Below are 17,415 nucleotides of genomic sequence, written 5' to 3'. Positions count from 1 at the left end.
CAGTTTTTACATTTCATCAGGATATAATCATGTAGCATACAGTGGGGTTCAAAAGTCCACTTGTGAAAATATTTCTATTTTGCAATGTTCTGCTTTAATACAGGTTTGTTTGTTTCCATTACAGATTATATATCAATTTTAGTAAAAAATGATCACAAATCACACACTTGATCGCTATTTTGAATCCTAGATTTTCACTCTATATTTTCCACTGTATATCAGACAATAAATATTATTATAAAATCGTATCAAATAGGTTTTGGTAAACAATTTATAGTCAAAATTAGAAAAGCTGATATAAAGTTAACTTAAATAATACATTTTAACTGCTCTCAGTGTGCCTAATAATGACTCTTAAGTGCAGTGATTACGTCATTGTTTTCTGATGGACATTTCCATCTTTTGGTTTATTCCTCCATGTTCTTGCCCTTTTTGCCCACTTTCACATACACCGTTGTGAGTACAACAGCCGTCACCAAGATCAGTCCACTGGTCACCAGGTATGCTATGGGCAGGAAGTAATTCTGCCCACCAAACCAGGTCACCATTGAGATCACCAGCTCCTTCCGACCTCTAAAGGGCTCGACTGGAAAATCTGGAGTTATTGGTCAAGGCAAAACCTAGTTACAGGGGGAAAAAACAAACAAACAAATGTAGCCTAACTGATAAACATAATCTCCTAAAGAGATAGTTCACCCAAAAAAAAAAAATCCTGTCATCATTTACTTACTCTTGTTGTTCCAACCATGTGTGACTTACTTTCTCTGCAATATGTAAAGAAGATATTTTGAGAAATGTCTCCGTTTTTGTTTTTTTTGTTTTTCATGCATTAGAAGTCAATGGTCACCAAAACTGTTTGGTTACCATAACAATATACTTCAAAACATTTTGTGTTTTTCAGAGTAAAATAAGTCATAGAGGATTCAAATTATATGAAAGTGAGTAAATGATAACAGAATTGTAATTTTTTGAGGAACCATCCCTTTAAGCAAAAAATAAATGTAAATTTGTCAGCTGTTTAAATAGGTTTTGTCACCAAACTGAAAGCCTGTCAGTGCTGCTGAACAATTTCCTTCCATTTACAACCAATTCTGTTCTCCATCAAGCAAGGATACTGTAATTTATAGAGAGGGTATAGTTGCCGGCAGGCAGGCCTTCAGTGAAAGGCCCTTGAGCACGATTGAGAACCCCATAAAGCTTTTTAAAATTAGGGAAGGCCGCCTCTCTCATCCAAACAATCAAGTCGTCATTTATAAAGCCATTGTTGTTGGAGTCTGTGTCATCCAGCTCATAAACCGGACGCTGCCAATACAAAGGCCTAGTCGTGCCTGAGAACAAACAGAGAGACAACAATGAGAAAAACGGACACATATGTTCATACAAGTGTGGTGTATGGTGTGTAGCCTACCTTCAAAGGCTTGTTGGAGAGTGAATGTGTTGTTGGTCGGAGGGTTACGGAACTTGACGTTTTTGTCTGTATACCAAGCAATACCCTTCCTGTAGAGTGGAACTTGTATTTCTAACACATCCGTTGGATTGTACATCACTGTTAATGAGTCTAAAAAAATATATATATATATAAATATATATATATATATATATATATATATATATATATATATATATATAGTCAAACCAAAAATTATTCAGACACCAGATATAAGTTTTATTTATTTTTTTACTAGTGGGTGCAGGACACTATATTTCATTGATGTAAGTGAGGATAGCAAAATAAACTGTGACATATTATACTCAAAAATTCTTCATACAGTGGACTACCAGTAAAAGTGATAATAATTTGGGACCAAAAATTATTCAGACATCTAACCTGACCATGTTTTGCTTAAGTGTACTTTCTTTAATTGCAAATGTGACCTTTTTACACCACAGACTGAATAAAATTAAGCATTGCTTGGTAATTGTTGACCTAAATTGGTAATATTATCTAATTGTGTGCTTAAATTTAACAGATGACAGCTATTCAACCTAATTCATTACTTCTATCAAAGTTATCTGACAATATCAAGTTTAACTCATGAGTTCTTGTCATATTTTATTACCATTTTCTAAACTATAGCGAATAAACTGTGATAACGTGAGAAGTGTTGAAGGTGTCTGTATAAGCACAAACAGCGATTAAAACGGACGGCATGATATCGGCATAATTGTAACATGGGTTTTACCATTGAACATGCTGTTGGCCACGGCACCGCAGGGGGCAATGGGTATTCCGTCTGCATAGTAATCGAACGGAGAGCAGTATGAACTCGGTGCCTACGTGAGCAATAACAACATCTTGAATGTGATAACAGCGCTACTAATGTGAAGCGTAGTGAGAGATCAAATAAAGACAGACGTTATTTTAATCAGTGAGTGGGAGGGATGAGGAAAGAGCGTGAAAAAGGAGTGCAAACAGAAGGGGAGTTAAAGTGAAAGAGACGTCGAGCACCTTCAGGTTGTTCTTCCTCCCCACCATCTGTGCATCATCGCGGGAGTCCATGTACCTCCGCAGGTTCTGATGAAAGTTCCTCAGACCGTAGTAAAAGAACACATCGCCCTGCGGGAGACAGCGCGCGAACTACATCACGTTGAAAGGAAACATGCTGATGACAAATTATGAGGTTCACAAGGTTGTCTCGTTTAAATTAGGCAACAGACTTTTTTAATGGCTTTAATCTAGGACGTCTTCTCTTTTTTTATAAAAAGCTGTGTTTTAAATGGTCTAAAAACTGAAGATAGAAAATTGCCATTGCTGGAAATCGTTTATACGAAAATTATAATGGACATCTATTGGGCAGAATACAGCTCTTATTTAAGAGCTTTTGTATTCAATAATAAAACAATGTGTTACATGAATTTATGTGAATCGTGCTTTTAGCCGTGGGACTGTACTAGGCAGATTGCTAGAAAAAAATCTGTCGCACTTTCTTATGTTATGAAATTTTAGGCCTGTTTAGCTTTGCTCAGACAAGATCTCATAGTAACTTGTAGGCCTATATGCGTTTTTTATTTTACAAACAATATACCTTTCAAAATTTGGGGGTCTGTAAGATTATTATTATTTTTTAAAGTTATTTATAAAATATATTTAATATTGTGAAATATTATTACAATTTTAAATAACTGTTTTCTATTTTAAGATATTTAAAAATATATAATTTATTCGTCTGATGACAAAGCTGAATTTTCAGCACCATTACTCCAGTCTTCAGTGTTTCACGATCCTTCAGAAATCATTCTATTGTGCTGCTTTGGTGCTCAAGACACATTATTATAAATGTTAAAACAGTTGTGCTGCTTAATATTTTTGTGGAAACCATGATACATGTTTGTTTGTTTTTTTCAGAATGATTTCATGAATAGAAAGTCAGTTTTATTTATTTTTTTTAAATAAAACTGTTTAGTTGCATAGATGTCTTTATTTTCACTTTTGAAAATTAAGTTTATCTTTGCTGAATAAAAGTATTAATTTCTTTAAAAAAAAATCTTGACCCAAAACTTTTGAAAGGTATTGTATACAGTCAGACCCACCGGAAAGGTTTCTGGAACGTAGAAGCTGACTGAGCATGTGCAGGCTGTTCTGGAGTCGATGGCATGCTTCCTCAAATTGAAGCACCGTTCACATGTTCCAGCATTGGTGTAGTCCACCTATGCAGCAAAAAAAACAAAACAAAACAAAAAAACAATATGAATGTAAAATGTGACTGGTTGAAGTCGTGGCAGCACATACTCCAGCATGTTGAGCTGTGGCCCTCGGTCATTCTATAACTTAGGATATTTCACATCAGGAATAAAGTGTAAAAACAACATTATTTCTCAATAAAACAACTACTGGTTTCAATTGAGTTGGTTTCCTATTTTCACCAGTGTAACAATTTTGATATAAAAAGTAATATATATATATATATATATATATATATATATATACAATATATATATACAGTCATGGCCAAAAATATAAGCACTCTTGGTAAATATGATGAAAGAAGGCTGTGAAAATGAATTTGCATTGTTAATCCTTTTGATCTTTTATTTAAAAAAATCACAAAAATATAACCTTTCATTGGATAATAAAAATTTAAAATGGGGGGAAATATCATTATGAAATAAATGTTTTTCTCAAATACACGTTGGAATGGGGTGAACTGAAGAGAAGAAGCACCAACATGGAGCTGGGAATCTAAAGGGTCTGGAGTGATTCTGGATGAAGGAATGGTCTCTGATCTCTTGTCAGGTGTTCTCTAACCTCATCAGGCATTATAGGAGAAAATTTAGAGCTGTTAAACTGGCAAATGGAGGTCTCAAAAAGTATTGAATAAAAGGGTGCCGTTAATTGTGGCCAACGTGTATTAGAGAAAAACATTTATTTCATAATGATATTTCCCCCCATTTTAAATTCTTATCCAATGAAAGGTTAGATTTTTGTGAATTTTTTTAAAAAAAGATCAAAAGGATTAACAATGCAGATTCATTTTCACAGCCGTCTTTGATCATATTTACCAAGGGTGCCGATATTTTTGGCCATGACTGTATATATATATATATATATATATATATATATATATATATATATATATATATACACACACACACACACATATATATATATATAGGCTATTTCTTGTTATCTTTTGTATTTTTATAAAGATTGTTTAAAAAAAGTTCACCCCAAAGCTATGAAATTCTGGGCTGTTTCCCAAAAGCATTGTAAGCTTAAATACATCATAGACGCACTGAAACCAATGGAGCTACGATCAGCTTACGCTTACGATGCTTTTGGGAAACGCAGACCTGGTCTCTACATATGGCTTCCCTAGCAAGCAGTGCTAATAACAATACAAATGAATCATGGTCCATTGTAGTGAGTCAGCTACTTAAATTAAACAACTAAATCAAATTATTTCAGTTGCAAACTCGCTTTGGTCTTTATCAGTGTATAAAACCATATGAACAGTTTGGATTTTGACCACCAGCCTTGATGAAAAATATAATAGTATCGAAACCAAGATGTTAAATGTATCAAATTACATATGTTAGGTCTATTACAAGTAAAAATAGCAAAATAACTTGACCAACACATGTTAAGAACACACTTATTTCACTCTTCTGATGGATTTGTGTGTTGCGTCGAGTTGTTTTCCACAAAGGAACACATCTTCCTGGTCTATTTCTCCACTTCCTGCTGTCTTGCAAACTGGCAGATGATAAAAACATGTCTAACCTTCAGTTCGTATGTGTTCTTAACAGTGATGAGGAGCCATATGCCCAGTAACAAGCACACGAGAGAGAGGATGTAGAAGGTTGGCAGCACGGTCTGTGCCGTGAGAGATGGAGACCAGGCGGGTAACCTCTGCTGTTTAAACGCTGAGTTATCCGGACGCCTCGACAGTGGCCCTGTACCTGTCTGCTTCTTTCCCATCTCAGATTCTCTAGAACTACTAATAAAACAACTTCAAATAAGCAAGTGTTTTCTTCAACTGCCACCGAAGGAAGTTTTCCCAGTTCCCAGTGTGACTGAACCTTTGAACCTGAAGTGACTGTTACTTATTAACTACGACCACTCCTTATACACACACAGAGCTGCTCTCCCTGTCCTTAGCTCTGACTGTTAAACTTCCCCAGCACTCCACACATTCTTTTCCATCAGAACGGAGTCTCTCCTCATTCCTGGACTCTGCCTTAATGTGTGGGAGCAGCATCTGGGTGAATGTGTGTGTGCTTTGTGCCTGAGTTTGTGTATTGCAATAAGCAGCAGGCTTGTATCCTGAATAAAGTATCAACAGTCTATCATGGGAGGGGCTCCTGGTGTACAAGACAAAAAAAAAAAAAGGACATATGTTTTTGAACAATCTGATTTTTTTTTTTTTTATTTATAGTCATAAAAAACATTCACACAATATTTTTTCTTGCAGCAGACATATGGAACTACAATACATTGTAATAGCTCTATTACACGTTGAACAAGTAAATGAACATGAATGCGTAAATAACAGAGAACAGAGTATCTGTTTAAAAGAGTCCTATTTTAACTGTTCCTTCCCTGCAGCTCTGAATTAGACCATGGTCCATCATTTTCAGTAAGTCTCCTTTCACCTGAAATGACAACAAAAAATAATTCTAGCAATTTTAGTAATTCTAGCAAACGTTTAGTTTTTCAGATATGAACATTTTAATGTTAAGTCTTTCTTTTCCTGGAAAACTGACAAAAAAGTATATTCTTCTGCACATGACTAACAACAGCAAAAAGCAAAACATATTTTTTCCTTGTGTTTAAAAAAAAAAGACAAAAAAAAAGACAAAAGTCCAAGTCATTCAATATGTCCCGTTTCAACAAGAAACACGATGACACCGGACAGAAACTGTATTCAGTGTTGTCACCATCAACCATAATTTTGGCAAAATCTACATTAGATCTCATTACATTATTAGATCATTCATTGCTATCAGGATTACAATTCTTTAAAAATATCTTTGTAATTCAATTATAAACAAGTCAGTCCCATCTGAAAGCAGCACATTTCAATGTTACCTCTGGTATATCCACCATTCTCCTGTGCTTCTGGTCTCGGTAGTTCCAGTCCAGAACCAGATATCTTAGTCCTTGTGTAGTCAAACCCTCTAGAGCACATGGATCACAAGTCAAGTCAAGCAATAATAAAAAATAAAAAACAACTTGTAAAAGTTGGTTAAAATAACAGATTTTCAAGAAATGTGCATCAAAGCAAACCTTTCTCTAACAGAGCACAAATTCTCCCAGGAGTTCCAACAGCAATATGGGTCACACCTTTACTCAGTAACTTTATCTGTTCATCCACCTTGATGTGTTTTGCGAACAGCTTCAGCACTTTAGCTTGTCCTTTGAAAGCTATCAGCTGCCTTAAACACAAAGAGAGGGGGGAAAAAGTCTAACAGTTGAGAAGGCAACGCTGTATTATTCAAAACAGGACATCTGAGACTCACTTAATGAGATCAATCGTCCTTAGAGCAGATCCGCAAATGATGAGCAACACCACTGACCGGGTCTGGGTGTGCTGCTTCTGTATTTTTGCCCACTTTGGACAAACTGAAAAATATTAAGTAAAAATGTTTAAATTTTTTTTTTTTTTAAATCTTAAGCCAAACATATAAGAAAACAAATGTCATATTAATATTATAGTTGTTGATTAATGTGTTAATTACCAAAAAATAAATAAAAAATGACTCATTTTACAAAAAATAATGCAAGAAAGCCCTCTGAGTTGTCTGTACAATATCATTTAAAAATTTGGGGTCAGACAGATTCTTCTAAAAGAAATAATTACTTTTATTCAGTAAGAATAAATTAAATTGATCATAAATGACAGTAAAATAAATAAATGCTGTTCATCTGAACTTGCTATTCATGAACGAATCCTGAAAAAATTGATCAGTTTCCACAAAAATATTAAATGCATAGTTCATTCAAAACTGAAAAATCTGTCATGATTTACTCACAATCAAGATGCCCCAAACCTGTCTGAGTCTCTTTCGTCAGCTGAACATAAAAGAAGCTGAGAAAAAAAATCTATGGAATTCAATGGCTAACCAGAAACAGTTTGAAAACATTCATCAAAATATCTTCTTTTGTGTTCAACAGAGTGAGTAAACAATGACAGAATTTTCAGTTTTGTGTGAACTATCCCATCTACAACATGACATGTTGATTACACTTTATTTTAAGGTGTCCTTGTTACAGTTTAATTATACATTTAAGTACTGAGTAATATGAATTACCTAAATGTACTTAATATATGGTTAGGGTTATTTGCATGTAATTATGCATAATTAACTGTTATTATAATAGTAAGTACATGTAACGTGTAACGGACACCTTAAAATAAAGTGTTACCAAAATGTTCCTTGAGCTCCAAATCAGCATATTACAATGATTTCTGAAGGATCATATGACGTGGAGGACTGGAGTATTATCTGATGAAAATTCAGCTGTCAATACAGGAATAAATTACATTTAAAACATCATTATTATTATTATTATTATTTTTAACAATATTTGTGTTCTACTGTATTTTTAATCAAATAAATGCAGTCTTGTAAGTCAAAAACACTGACTCCAAACTTTTAAATGTTTAATGTCAATTCTGCAATAAGGAAATCTCTGTGCATATTCAAAATGACAGTCAAGATGCTCCTGGTTGGACATCTTTTTTTTTTTTTTTTTTTGGAGGGCGGACAGAAACTGAAACAGTGCATAAAAAGGCATTTCACCTTCTTTGAGGTAGGAAGACAAGCTATGTGTAAGGTCATTAGAGCTGAGGAAACAAGACTCTGAAACAGAAAAGACGACAAACAAAATCAACTTCCTTATTCAGATTCAAATGAAACCACACATAAACATGCATTAATCGACTCACCGCTTAGCGCCAGTTCCTCCTGCTCAATAACAGAGCGGGTCTGGCTGTGGTGACTCTTCAAAAGGCTCATAAGGTCAGCTGGAGTGCCCGGCACAGGCTCGGAGCTCGTCAGCACATCTGTGATAGTTTTCTTCTTCTAAAGACAAAGGAGAATTATGCAACAATAGCATGTTTTACAGCACATACATCAGGGGCAGAGACAGTGACTAGAAAAGGAATGAATGAATTCAGATAAGCTTTGTCCTCAAATATAATTTAAGAGGCGAGTTTCTCTACATAGTAAATGTTAACCAAAATGAGAAATGAGTAGTCAAATTATGTTTAGTGAAATCAAAGCATTTCTGAAGAAAGATTGCTCTTTTTATCATGTCTTTTTGTCAAGCATAAAGTAAAAACTATTGTGAAGCAGCATACTGAACTGGGCAAAAGAGTTTGACATCTACAGTAACATTAACTGACATGTGAATCATAATTCTTACCTTTCTTCTCTTCTTGTTTTTGTTGGACTCCTTATCGCCCTTTTCCTCTGATCCCTCCTGTGTGATGAAACATTCTTTCTGCAGGGAAAGGAAGACACTCTTTACTTAAAGATGCCCTGGTTCTGTTTTTGTTCACAAGACCTTTTGTCTCCAAGACATTTCTTTGATGAAAAACTTAAATGCCTGAACCCAAGAAAAAATGACTAACAAAGTCGAGGTTTCTACATGGTTTGAAGTGCCATGTTATGCTCATTTACAACTTCATAATTTTATTTTTGGGGTCTGATAGAATACATTTACATGATTTAAAGTAAAAAAAAAAAACACATTGTTTTTCTCAGTTTCTGTTTCTTTAAAGCCTGCCTTTCTAAAATACCCAGTCTGCTCTAATTGGTCAGCTTGTCCATTTTGTTGTGGTTGGTCATCTGCATAGAGCTTAAGTGCTTGACAAAGTGAGCACTTTTTATTTGAACATTTTTGAGACTTTTCATTTGGCAATATGCTCCATTTTCAGCCTACAAGCAAAACCATTTTAAGCAAGCTTGAATTTTGAATCTTTAACTCATGTGTCATTTCTGTAACTCTGTTTAGTATCACTAAACAGAACTGCAAAAAATATGTAAGGAATATCTGACGACAGGCCGTTGAATTATTAGAAAAATCGTTTTTTCGTTTTAGAGAATTTGATGTTTCCCCATTCAAAGAGATAGGAGCTGCACTTGGATGCCCGAGAGGCATTTCAAAGATGTGTGCAAACTGTAACTGTATGTGCGGTCTGTGAGGGAGAGAGAGTGGGAGAGATAGAGTATGTGCTTTCCGTACATAATAAAGCGTAATTTTGTGGCAAAAACATGGACATGACATTTTTTGTTTACTATATTTATTTGTTTGGCCAGTGTCGTTGTGGGTTTCGGTTATTTTGCTGTTGTAAGACCTTTGAAATAACAGAAATCATTTGGAGGACTTATATGGTCATGTAATGCGGTCAAGAGCTGCCTGGAACTACGTTCACCGCGCGTTTCCCTGAAAATAATTGCACACCTCAGAACGTTCAGCAGCCAATCAGATTCAAGCATTCAACGGCCCCGTAGTATAAATGATTATTATTTACATATCTGTCAACAACAAAATAGAAAGCTCTGTCTACCCCAAACCAACGCCACTGGTTAAGCCACACTTTTTCAGTGGTCTTGATTCTGGAATTTTCCCATTCATTTTTCCTATTAGGATTTTTTTAAAAGTTAAAAGGTTAAAGGGGTTATTAGCCATAAACTACTATACCAACCAACTAAGAGGTAATCAAAACATTACAAACTTATCTGAAAATAAGTGTACTTAACAGCTATAATAAGCGAAAAAACTACAATTGCAAGTGACAGTCAAATTAAAAACAAAATATAAAATGCAAGCACAAGGAGACTGACATGAACAGAAAATGACAGAAAATATTTTGAATGGCTTCACAATCAACACCACCAGTAAATTTGTTTGCATTACCTTAACCGTTTTCTTCCTCTTCTTTTTCTTGGTGTTGTCTTGAACCTGTTTTTCACCCTTCCTTTTCTTTGACGTAGATTTCTTTGGTTGTTCTTCTGCAAGTGGCTGTGTGTCCTCCTCTACCTCTGACACACCTGTGAGAAATCAACGTTTGCAAATAACACCAAATTAATATAAGAACTAACCAGAGCTGGGTTATGTAATCAGGTTCCAAAAATGAAGTACTTGTAATTAGATTAAATTACATTTTAAAATACTCATAATCAGACAATAGTTACTTTTTATTGATTACATATTATTCATAAAATAACAAATTATTTATAATTTATTGATTCTCCCTAATTCCTCTTTTAAACATCTTTTAAATGTTCCTTTCTAAAATAGCCTAATGCTTATAAACACTCAGAAAGTCTTCCAGTTTTGTGGATATTAACACAAAGTCCAGTCATTAGTCAGGTGGCTACACAGCATTTGACGACTGGACTTACAAAAAGCATTTCAGGTTTAAGAAGTGTTTAAACATTGTATCAAGAACTGATAAACACGTTACTTTTTATTTAAATTATCACTCAGTAGGTTTTTTTAACCATGTATTACTTTGTCTTTGGAAGGCTTTTGCCATCAACGGGCAACCAGGTGAGACACAGGGCCCACAACCAAGATTGAAATTTGTTACCCATTCTCAATGGGAAAGTGCCCAAGCAACATTGCTCAGAAAACGTTGTATGGAAAAATTGCTCAAAATGTTGCCCCATGTATCATTAGCCTTTGTTAAAATGCACAAATTCACATTATTTCTTATTTTCATGCAATGCAGGTATTCCCAAACTTGGTCATATGAACCTATTTCAACTAATATATTTACTTGAAGCCCCACCTGAGATTTTAAAATAAATATTTTAATAAACAAGTACCATATTGGTATGTTTACAGGACATTGGTTAATGGTCAAATGGAGGTATTAAACAAATAAAAAATTTTTTTTATTTTTTTTTAGCACGCGTTTTGATTTCTGTTATTTTAAAATGATTTATTTTAATTTAACATTATTAGCTTTTCGTTAAACTTACAAACCTCATTTTGGGAAACTTTGATGTAATGTAATGTTTAATGCACTTCATGCAGTTAATAACAATGAAATATATTTGCTTAATCTTTGTATTTTTATATGAATATGGTACAAGATTATACTGTTTAAATCCATGTGATAAATGAGTTTGGTCAAAAGTAATCAAAAAGTAGTCTGAAGTGTGTAATGCAACAGATTACATTACTAACTACAATTTTTGTCACGCAATTTGGAATTAGTAACAGACTATACTTTGTAATCTACCCAGTTCTGGAACTAAAATACAAAAATTAGGAACTGCAATTATTTACATGGAAGAAAACTACATATCCCAAGATGCTCTGTGAGCAGGGTAAACACGTGTTTTGAGTAGTCTGGATCTAGTAAGAGATGTTTAGCCACAGATCTGTGAATACACAACTAACCAAGTTCCAAATGGTGCTCGTTTACTGACAGGAGTTTCATGTAAGTTACAGCTGAATTTTTAAAGATCTAACAGAACCCTGTTAGGGAGAATGCTTTACAGCACTACAAAGTGTGCACTGGCACAGCAGGCAGTTTAAAACCGACACACGCAGAGCAAAAAAATACATGATACAAATAGTACGCTACAAAGTATAGCTGAAATAAACAAGACTATGTAGTTTCACATAATGAACATGTTTGCTACCTGAATTGTCACCCTGCGTCCACCACTCGTCTCCCAAATCATCAGCCATGTCTCAAACTGCAATCGCATGCCTGGAGTTTGCGCACAGCAGATTCGCCTAGGTAGAAAAACTTCGCGAATCTACCGACAAAAACAAGAGTATTGAAAAAGAAAAAAACGACCGTCAAATAAAATGGTTTTCATAATACGACTTTTATATAATTTGAAGCAAAAAACAAAATACATTCGAGTACTACTAAATATGTACTTTATTATTTATTATATTTCAGTTATTTGATTGATTGTTGACTTAATTTGGGATTTTAATTTTCAACCCAAAGTATGTCTAAAAGTAAGTGAGACATTGTCTTTTTTTTGTTTTTTTCATTATTTATTTATTTTCGTGTAGTTTCATTACATGCGGTATTCAGATTAACTAAGTCTGAACCACTAGGCGGCGCTAAGTCCTATAAAATTATAATTATCGCTATGCAGGGTGTTTACTCTCTCTCTCTCGCTCGCTCGCTCACTCACTCAGAGTATGTGTGTGTGAATGTTGGACGGTGAAGGATCATTTAAAATGTGTGTGTGTGTGTGCGTTCGTTTGTTCCACTTTCCCTCTCACTTGTTTGACTGGTCATAACTCTATTCCTCCTTTCTCATTCCATGCCATTCCAAGCGCACACGCGCAGACACACACACACACACACACACACACACAAGAACGCGCGCGCAATTATTTATTCATCACAAACATGAATTAAAAATCTGTTTCCCTTCAGCGTACAGCACTGAAAGCAACTTCACAGGCTGTTCATCTAACACAGAGATCACTTGTAGTTGACCAAAGATGGAAATGATTTTGCAGAGAAATCCTCTAAAGCCATATCTAATTATTCAAGAGCAGTTGGCAACAGAGAGAAGGTTGCCTAGCAGTTTGTTTTAATGCTGTTGTCCCAAATACTGCTGAAGATTCTCTGAATTTTACAGTAAAGACCAAGTTCTTATCATGAACTGCAGTTGTGCAGCTGCATTTTATGTGATTGAATTAAGATTATGCAATTTCAACTTGGTCCATGAAACAAGGAGGAATATTTTACAGCCTTGGACTTTCAAGTGCAACCTTTAAATACACATTTACATGCACACTCACACACAAAAAGGAAAGAGAGAAAAAGACCCTCAACATTGTAATTTGCCCTTAATTACAACCATTCTCTCTCATTGTCTTCTTTCTTTCTTTCTTTCTTTCTTCCTCCTTTTCTTCTCTCCCTGAGTGATCCTTAGTAACAAGTAGGTTCTCGTCATGGCAACATGCTCTGAAATAGACTGTGAAGCTGTGTTGGATTCGAGCCGTGGTGGTCAAAAGACTGATGGAGTGTGGAATGCGTTCAGTGCATTATGGGATTCATTGTTTCAGTAGATTTTCCATGTTATTAAGAGCTATCCTTCGGGTAACAACACTTAAGGCCCACGGGAACGCAATGGAGTAATGCAGCAATCAAATAAATTCTTAAAACTGAGTGCAGATTGTAGTCACTGGCATGTTACAATTTGTAATTTTGCTGATGCTTTGATCCAAACTGACTTGCAGTACCTAACCTTATTACAGGGTCAGTCCCTCTGGAGTAACCTGAGGTGGAGTGCTTTGATCAAGAGCACAATGCTTATAGTTCATAGATCACCCCATTGTGGGCTTTGAACGTGCATGATTCATTTAAACGTAGGTTTACAGTACAACAATGCTCTTGCTTGTGTGATATTTCTTTCCCTGCGACAATTCTATAAATATATGAGCTAAGTAACTGACATTTCAGGCATAATATGACCGCTACACCAGTGTAGTGAAACAAAATATTAGTGCAAATAAGCTGTTTATTGTAACCAAGAGCTCAAGGCTTGGCTGGTTAGTATGACCCACTGTCCCCCAAAACTAAATCATATGGCTGCAAAAAGCATATTTTTATATTTACAGCTATTATTATATAACTATTATATAGTTTTGGAGTAGTGAAGACTTTTTAATATATATATTTTTTAAATAAGATCATATTTGATCATAAATTCAGTAGAAACAGTAATATTGTGAAATATTATCACAATTAAAAATAATTGTAAATAACAATTATTGTTAAAAATAACAGTCATCACTGAATTTCCAGTCTTCAGTGTCACATGATCCTTAAGTAATCATTCTTATTTGGTACTCAAGAAACATTTCGTATTATTAATGTTAAAAAAAACAGTTAATGCTTAATATTTTTATAGAAACAGTGATACATTTTTTCAGGATTCTTTGATGAATATAAAGTTCAAAATAATAACATTTATTTAAAATCACAATCTTTTGAACCATTATAAATGTCTTTACTGTCACGTTTTTGCTGACCCCACGTTTTATATATATACACACCGTCACATTTTTTTACTGACTTTTTTATTGATTGATTTTTTATTTTTACTCTAAACCTCAGTTAGCAGTTAAAACTAATTTCACCAAAAAGCCTGCAGGTTTCTTAAAGGGATAGTTCATCCAAAGTGAAACTTCTGCCATCATCATAATTCTAAAGATATTTTGAGAAATGTCTCAGGCCCCATTTACGCCTGGTATTAAGATGTGTTTTCATCGATCTGATTGCAAGAGAACAACACTAACCCTGTATTCCATTCGGAAGGGCTCATCCCTACACTGTAAAAAGTGATAAGTTGACTTAACTTTTCAAAATTTTCAAAAAAAAAAAAAATTATGTACTTTATAATCTTAAGGCAACGGGTTTCCTAATTTTTTTTAAGTTAAGTCAACTTTCACTTTTTATAGTGTATGCCCCAATCCCTTCAAAGGGTTGAAGGGTGTAGGGGACCAAACAACTGTTTCTTGAAGTGCCCTTCTGCGTCATCATCCCGTGCCCACACAGAGGTGCCGTCATCATGCAAAGAATCTGCGCAAAGGATCATGGGAGCCCGAAGTGTCCATCAGTTGTACCCTTCGAAATCCTTCATTCTGAAGGTTCCTTTGAAGTGGCCAGTTTTGAGCGCTTCGGTTTGGAACGACCCTTCAATATGGCGGCCATGATTGTTTTCACTCCGACGTGCCCTTCGAAGGGCGATATATCCCGTTTGGAACGCACCGTAAATATGCTTGTCCACTTTTGACCACTTACATTTGACCGGACTGCTTTAGAAATACTTATGTGGTCAAATGTCTTCGAACAGCCACAAAAGACTGTCTCTGCTCTCTACCTACTTAGGCTGGACGATTTTAAGGCCGATTTGCATCCCCGAACGATCGGGGGCTGTGGCCCGATTCAAGGCTTGTCGCAAATGATTTTTTTGTCCAAAAATTCCTCTATTGTATGGTGTCCTTACAATTATTTATCTGGTCCCGATCGAGACGGAGCGTCCCCGAACTCCAATCGTAAATATCAAACATGTTTGATATTTACACCTCTTGATCGGGCTGCCTCTGACGTGATACCCATGGTAGCCGATGAGAGCGAGCAAGTGTCACCTTCTGGATGTTGATATGCTTCTACAGCTGAAACTTGGCAGCCACAAACATGCCATGAAAGCAGAGAACATCACCCATATTCTTTTCTATACTTTGTTTGTCACTGTGAAACAGAACGCGTGTCAGGAGAGCCAGATGACAACATTGATTGTCCTCTATTTGTTTTTCTTCTCTAGTCACGTTTGTTCAAGTGTCACTGTGAAATCGTTCCTGCAATTGACAAGTGTGTGGTCTCACGGTCCGCTCGAATCATCTAGTGTGTGCGTTCAGAGGATTATAAGACTAAAAATCGGTTGAACTGTCTTCATGTCTGTGGTCTGCCATGGTTTTAAAATCGTTCAAGATTTGAAAATCGTCTAGTGTGTGGCCAGCCTTACCTAACATGTAAACATTATGGAAAACGCTGAAATGGCAAGTTTGGTTTGAAGATGAAAAAATGTAGGAAGCACAATGTTCTTCTCCAGTCCTGATTTCTAACATGCATCCACAGCATTTGGCATGGTTTTGTGGCTATCAGAGCAGAATAGAAAGCTGCTGCTCTCCTTATTTTTTCTGTCTTTGCGTTCATTTGTAAATTGTGCAAGCGTATTTCGTCCATTAGATCAAAAGATCTGAAAAAGCCATGCATTTACCCGCTCCTAAAAAAATGAGGACAGAAGTGGTCGAAAGTGGACAAATTAAAACACCAGGTGTAAACGGAAATGTGCCTTCCTTGACTATTTATGATCTGAAGCTCAAATGTTGTTTGGTTCCCAACGTTCCACAAAATAACTTCTTTTGTGTTCCGCAGATGAGAGAAGGTCATACTTGTATGGAACAACATGAGGGTGAGTAGGTGATGCTAGAATTTTTAGGACTATTTTTGGGTAGACTATTCCTTTAAGAATACTATTAACCTTGTTGGTGCCATGCTATTCTTCTGCTAATATTAACTGTTCTGTGCCCCAAGCAGGCCCTTCCTTCAATCCAGGCATCTCATTTAATACATTCCATGGTATGGCACCAATCTGTGTTTCAGTATGGGCTAAATATGCATAACAAATACATCTCCCAGTGTGGATGTGAACTTTACATTGCAGTGGCCTATTTAATATCAGCATGGCATATGATGCATCTCTTATATATGTGCGCCATATGTAACATTATGAGAGACAGGGCTGTTAAGTTGGCTGGAAGTTGCAAGCGGATGGTGCAGAGGGGTTTTTTCGTCAAAGGTTGAGAAATAACAGGAATAGGTCATGCTAGAGTATCTAACAGAGCGTTGAGAGCCCCAATTTAAGCAGCACAAAAGAATGCGGTTTATGTTCAGAGCTGAGAGTCCTTACTCAAACGCAGTGCTGACAAATCCAGGTCAGCGCTTCTCACTTGGAAATGATAAGAGTTTATTGTGGCTGGAGATTTGAGCGCTGCAGAAAAGTAGGAAACAACGGCCGCAATTGCGTTCACGAGGCACAGAATCTCCTCTGCATTTTTTGAATTGTCATTGTCACCGCTTGTCCTCCTCCCTGTGATGATGATTTGAAGATTAGAGGGCAATTTACTGGGTCCCCATTTGAAAGAAGAAAGGTGATTTAATGCGGCTTTGAAAGGCAACAATCTAATCTCTCTTTCTAATCATCCTCGCTTATTTTGCTCGTCTTTTTTTCCGAGAATTTGACCTCTCTATTGTGGCGAGGCAGTGTGCGTTGATACACACGCAAACACACACTCAAACGCATCTGCAATATAGACTGTGTGGGAGCTCAAATGGTGGCAATTTGTGCGGCTATAAGCGATTGGTTGACACGGAGGTGCTGATTATGGGGTATAAGTGTTAGGTTCCG

The 17,415-nt window shown here is 35.8% G+C and overlaps 2 protein-coding genes across 2 annotated transcripts; both read right to left on the bottom strand.

Moving 5' to 3' along the window:
• Positions 1-47: 47 nt before the first annotated feature.
• On the bottom strand, positions 48-5,641 carry tmem30c (transmembrane protein 30C). The gene is made up of 7 exons (XM_058786915.1): positions 5,222-5,641; positions 3,532-3,648; positions 2,450-2,557; positions 2,184-2,274; positions 1,409-1,558; positions 1,116-1,328; positions 48-595 (listed from the first exon to the last, which is right to left on the bottom strand). Exons 1-7 carry the CDS (start codon positions 5,417-5,419, stop codon positions 408-410), a joined length of 1,065 nt encoding a protein of 354 aa, XP_058642898.1. The 5' UTR covers positions 5,420-5,641; the 3' UTR covers positions 48-407.
• Positions 5,642-5,851: 210 nt separating this feature from the next.
• Positions 5,852-12,226, bottom strand: cmss1 (cms1 ribosomal small subunit homolog). The gene is made up of 9 exons (XM_058786916.1): positions 12,106-12,226; positions 10,367-10,500; positions 8,870-8,947; positions 8,391-8,526; positions 8,245-8,304; positions 6,961-7,063; positions 6,728-6,876; positions 6,530-6,618; positions 5,852-6,093 (listed from the first exon to the last, which is right to left on the bottom strand). Exons 1-9 carry the CDS (start codon positions 12,152-12,154, stop codon positions 6,010-6,012), a joined length of 882 nt encoding a protein of 293 aa, XP_058642899.1. The 5' UTR covers positions 12,155-12,226; the 3' UTR covers positions 5,852-6,009.
• Positions 12,227-17,415: the final 5,189 nt, after the last annotated feature.

The sequence above is a fragment of the Onychostoma macrolepis genome, chromosome 09 (genome assembly GCF_012432095.1).
Source record: "Onychostoma macrolepis isolate SWU-2019 chromosome 09, ASM1243209v1, whole genome shotgun sequence".
Classification (NCBI taxonomy): Eukaryota; Metazoa; Chordata; class Actinopteri; order Cypriniformes; family Cyprinidae; genus Onychostoma; species Onychostoma macrolepis.
The sequence above is the reverse complement of the archived record's forward strand: the minus strand, read 5'-3'. Positions and strand labels throughout refer to the sequence as shown.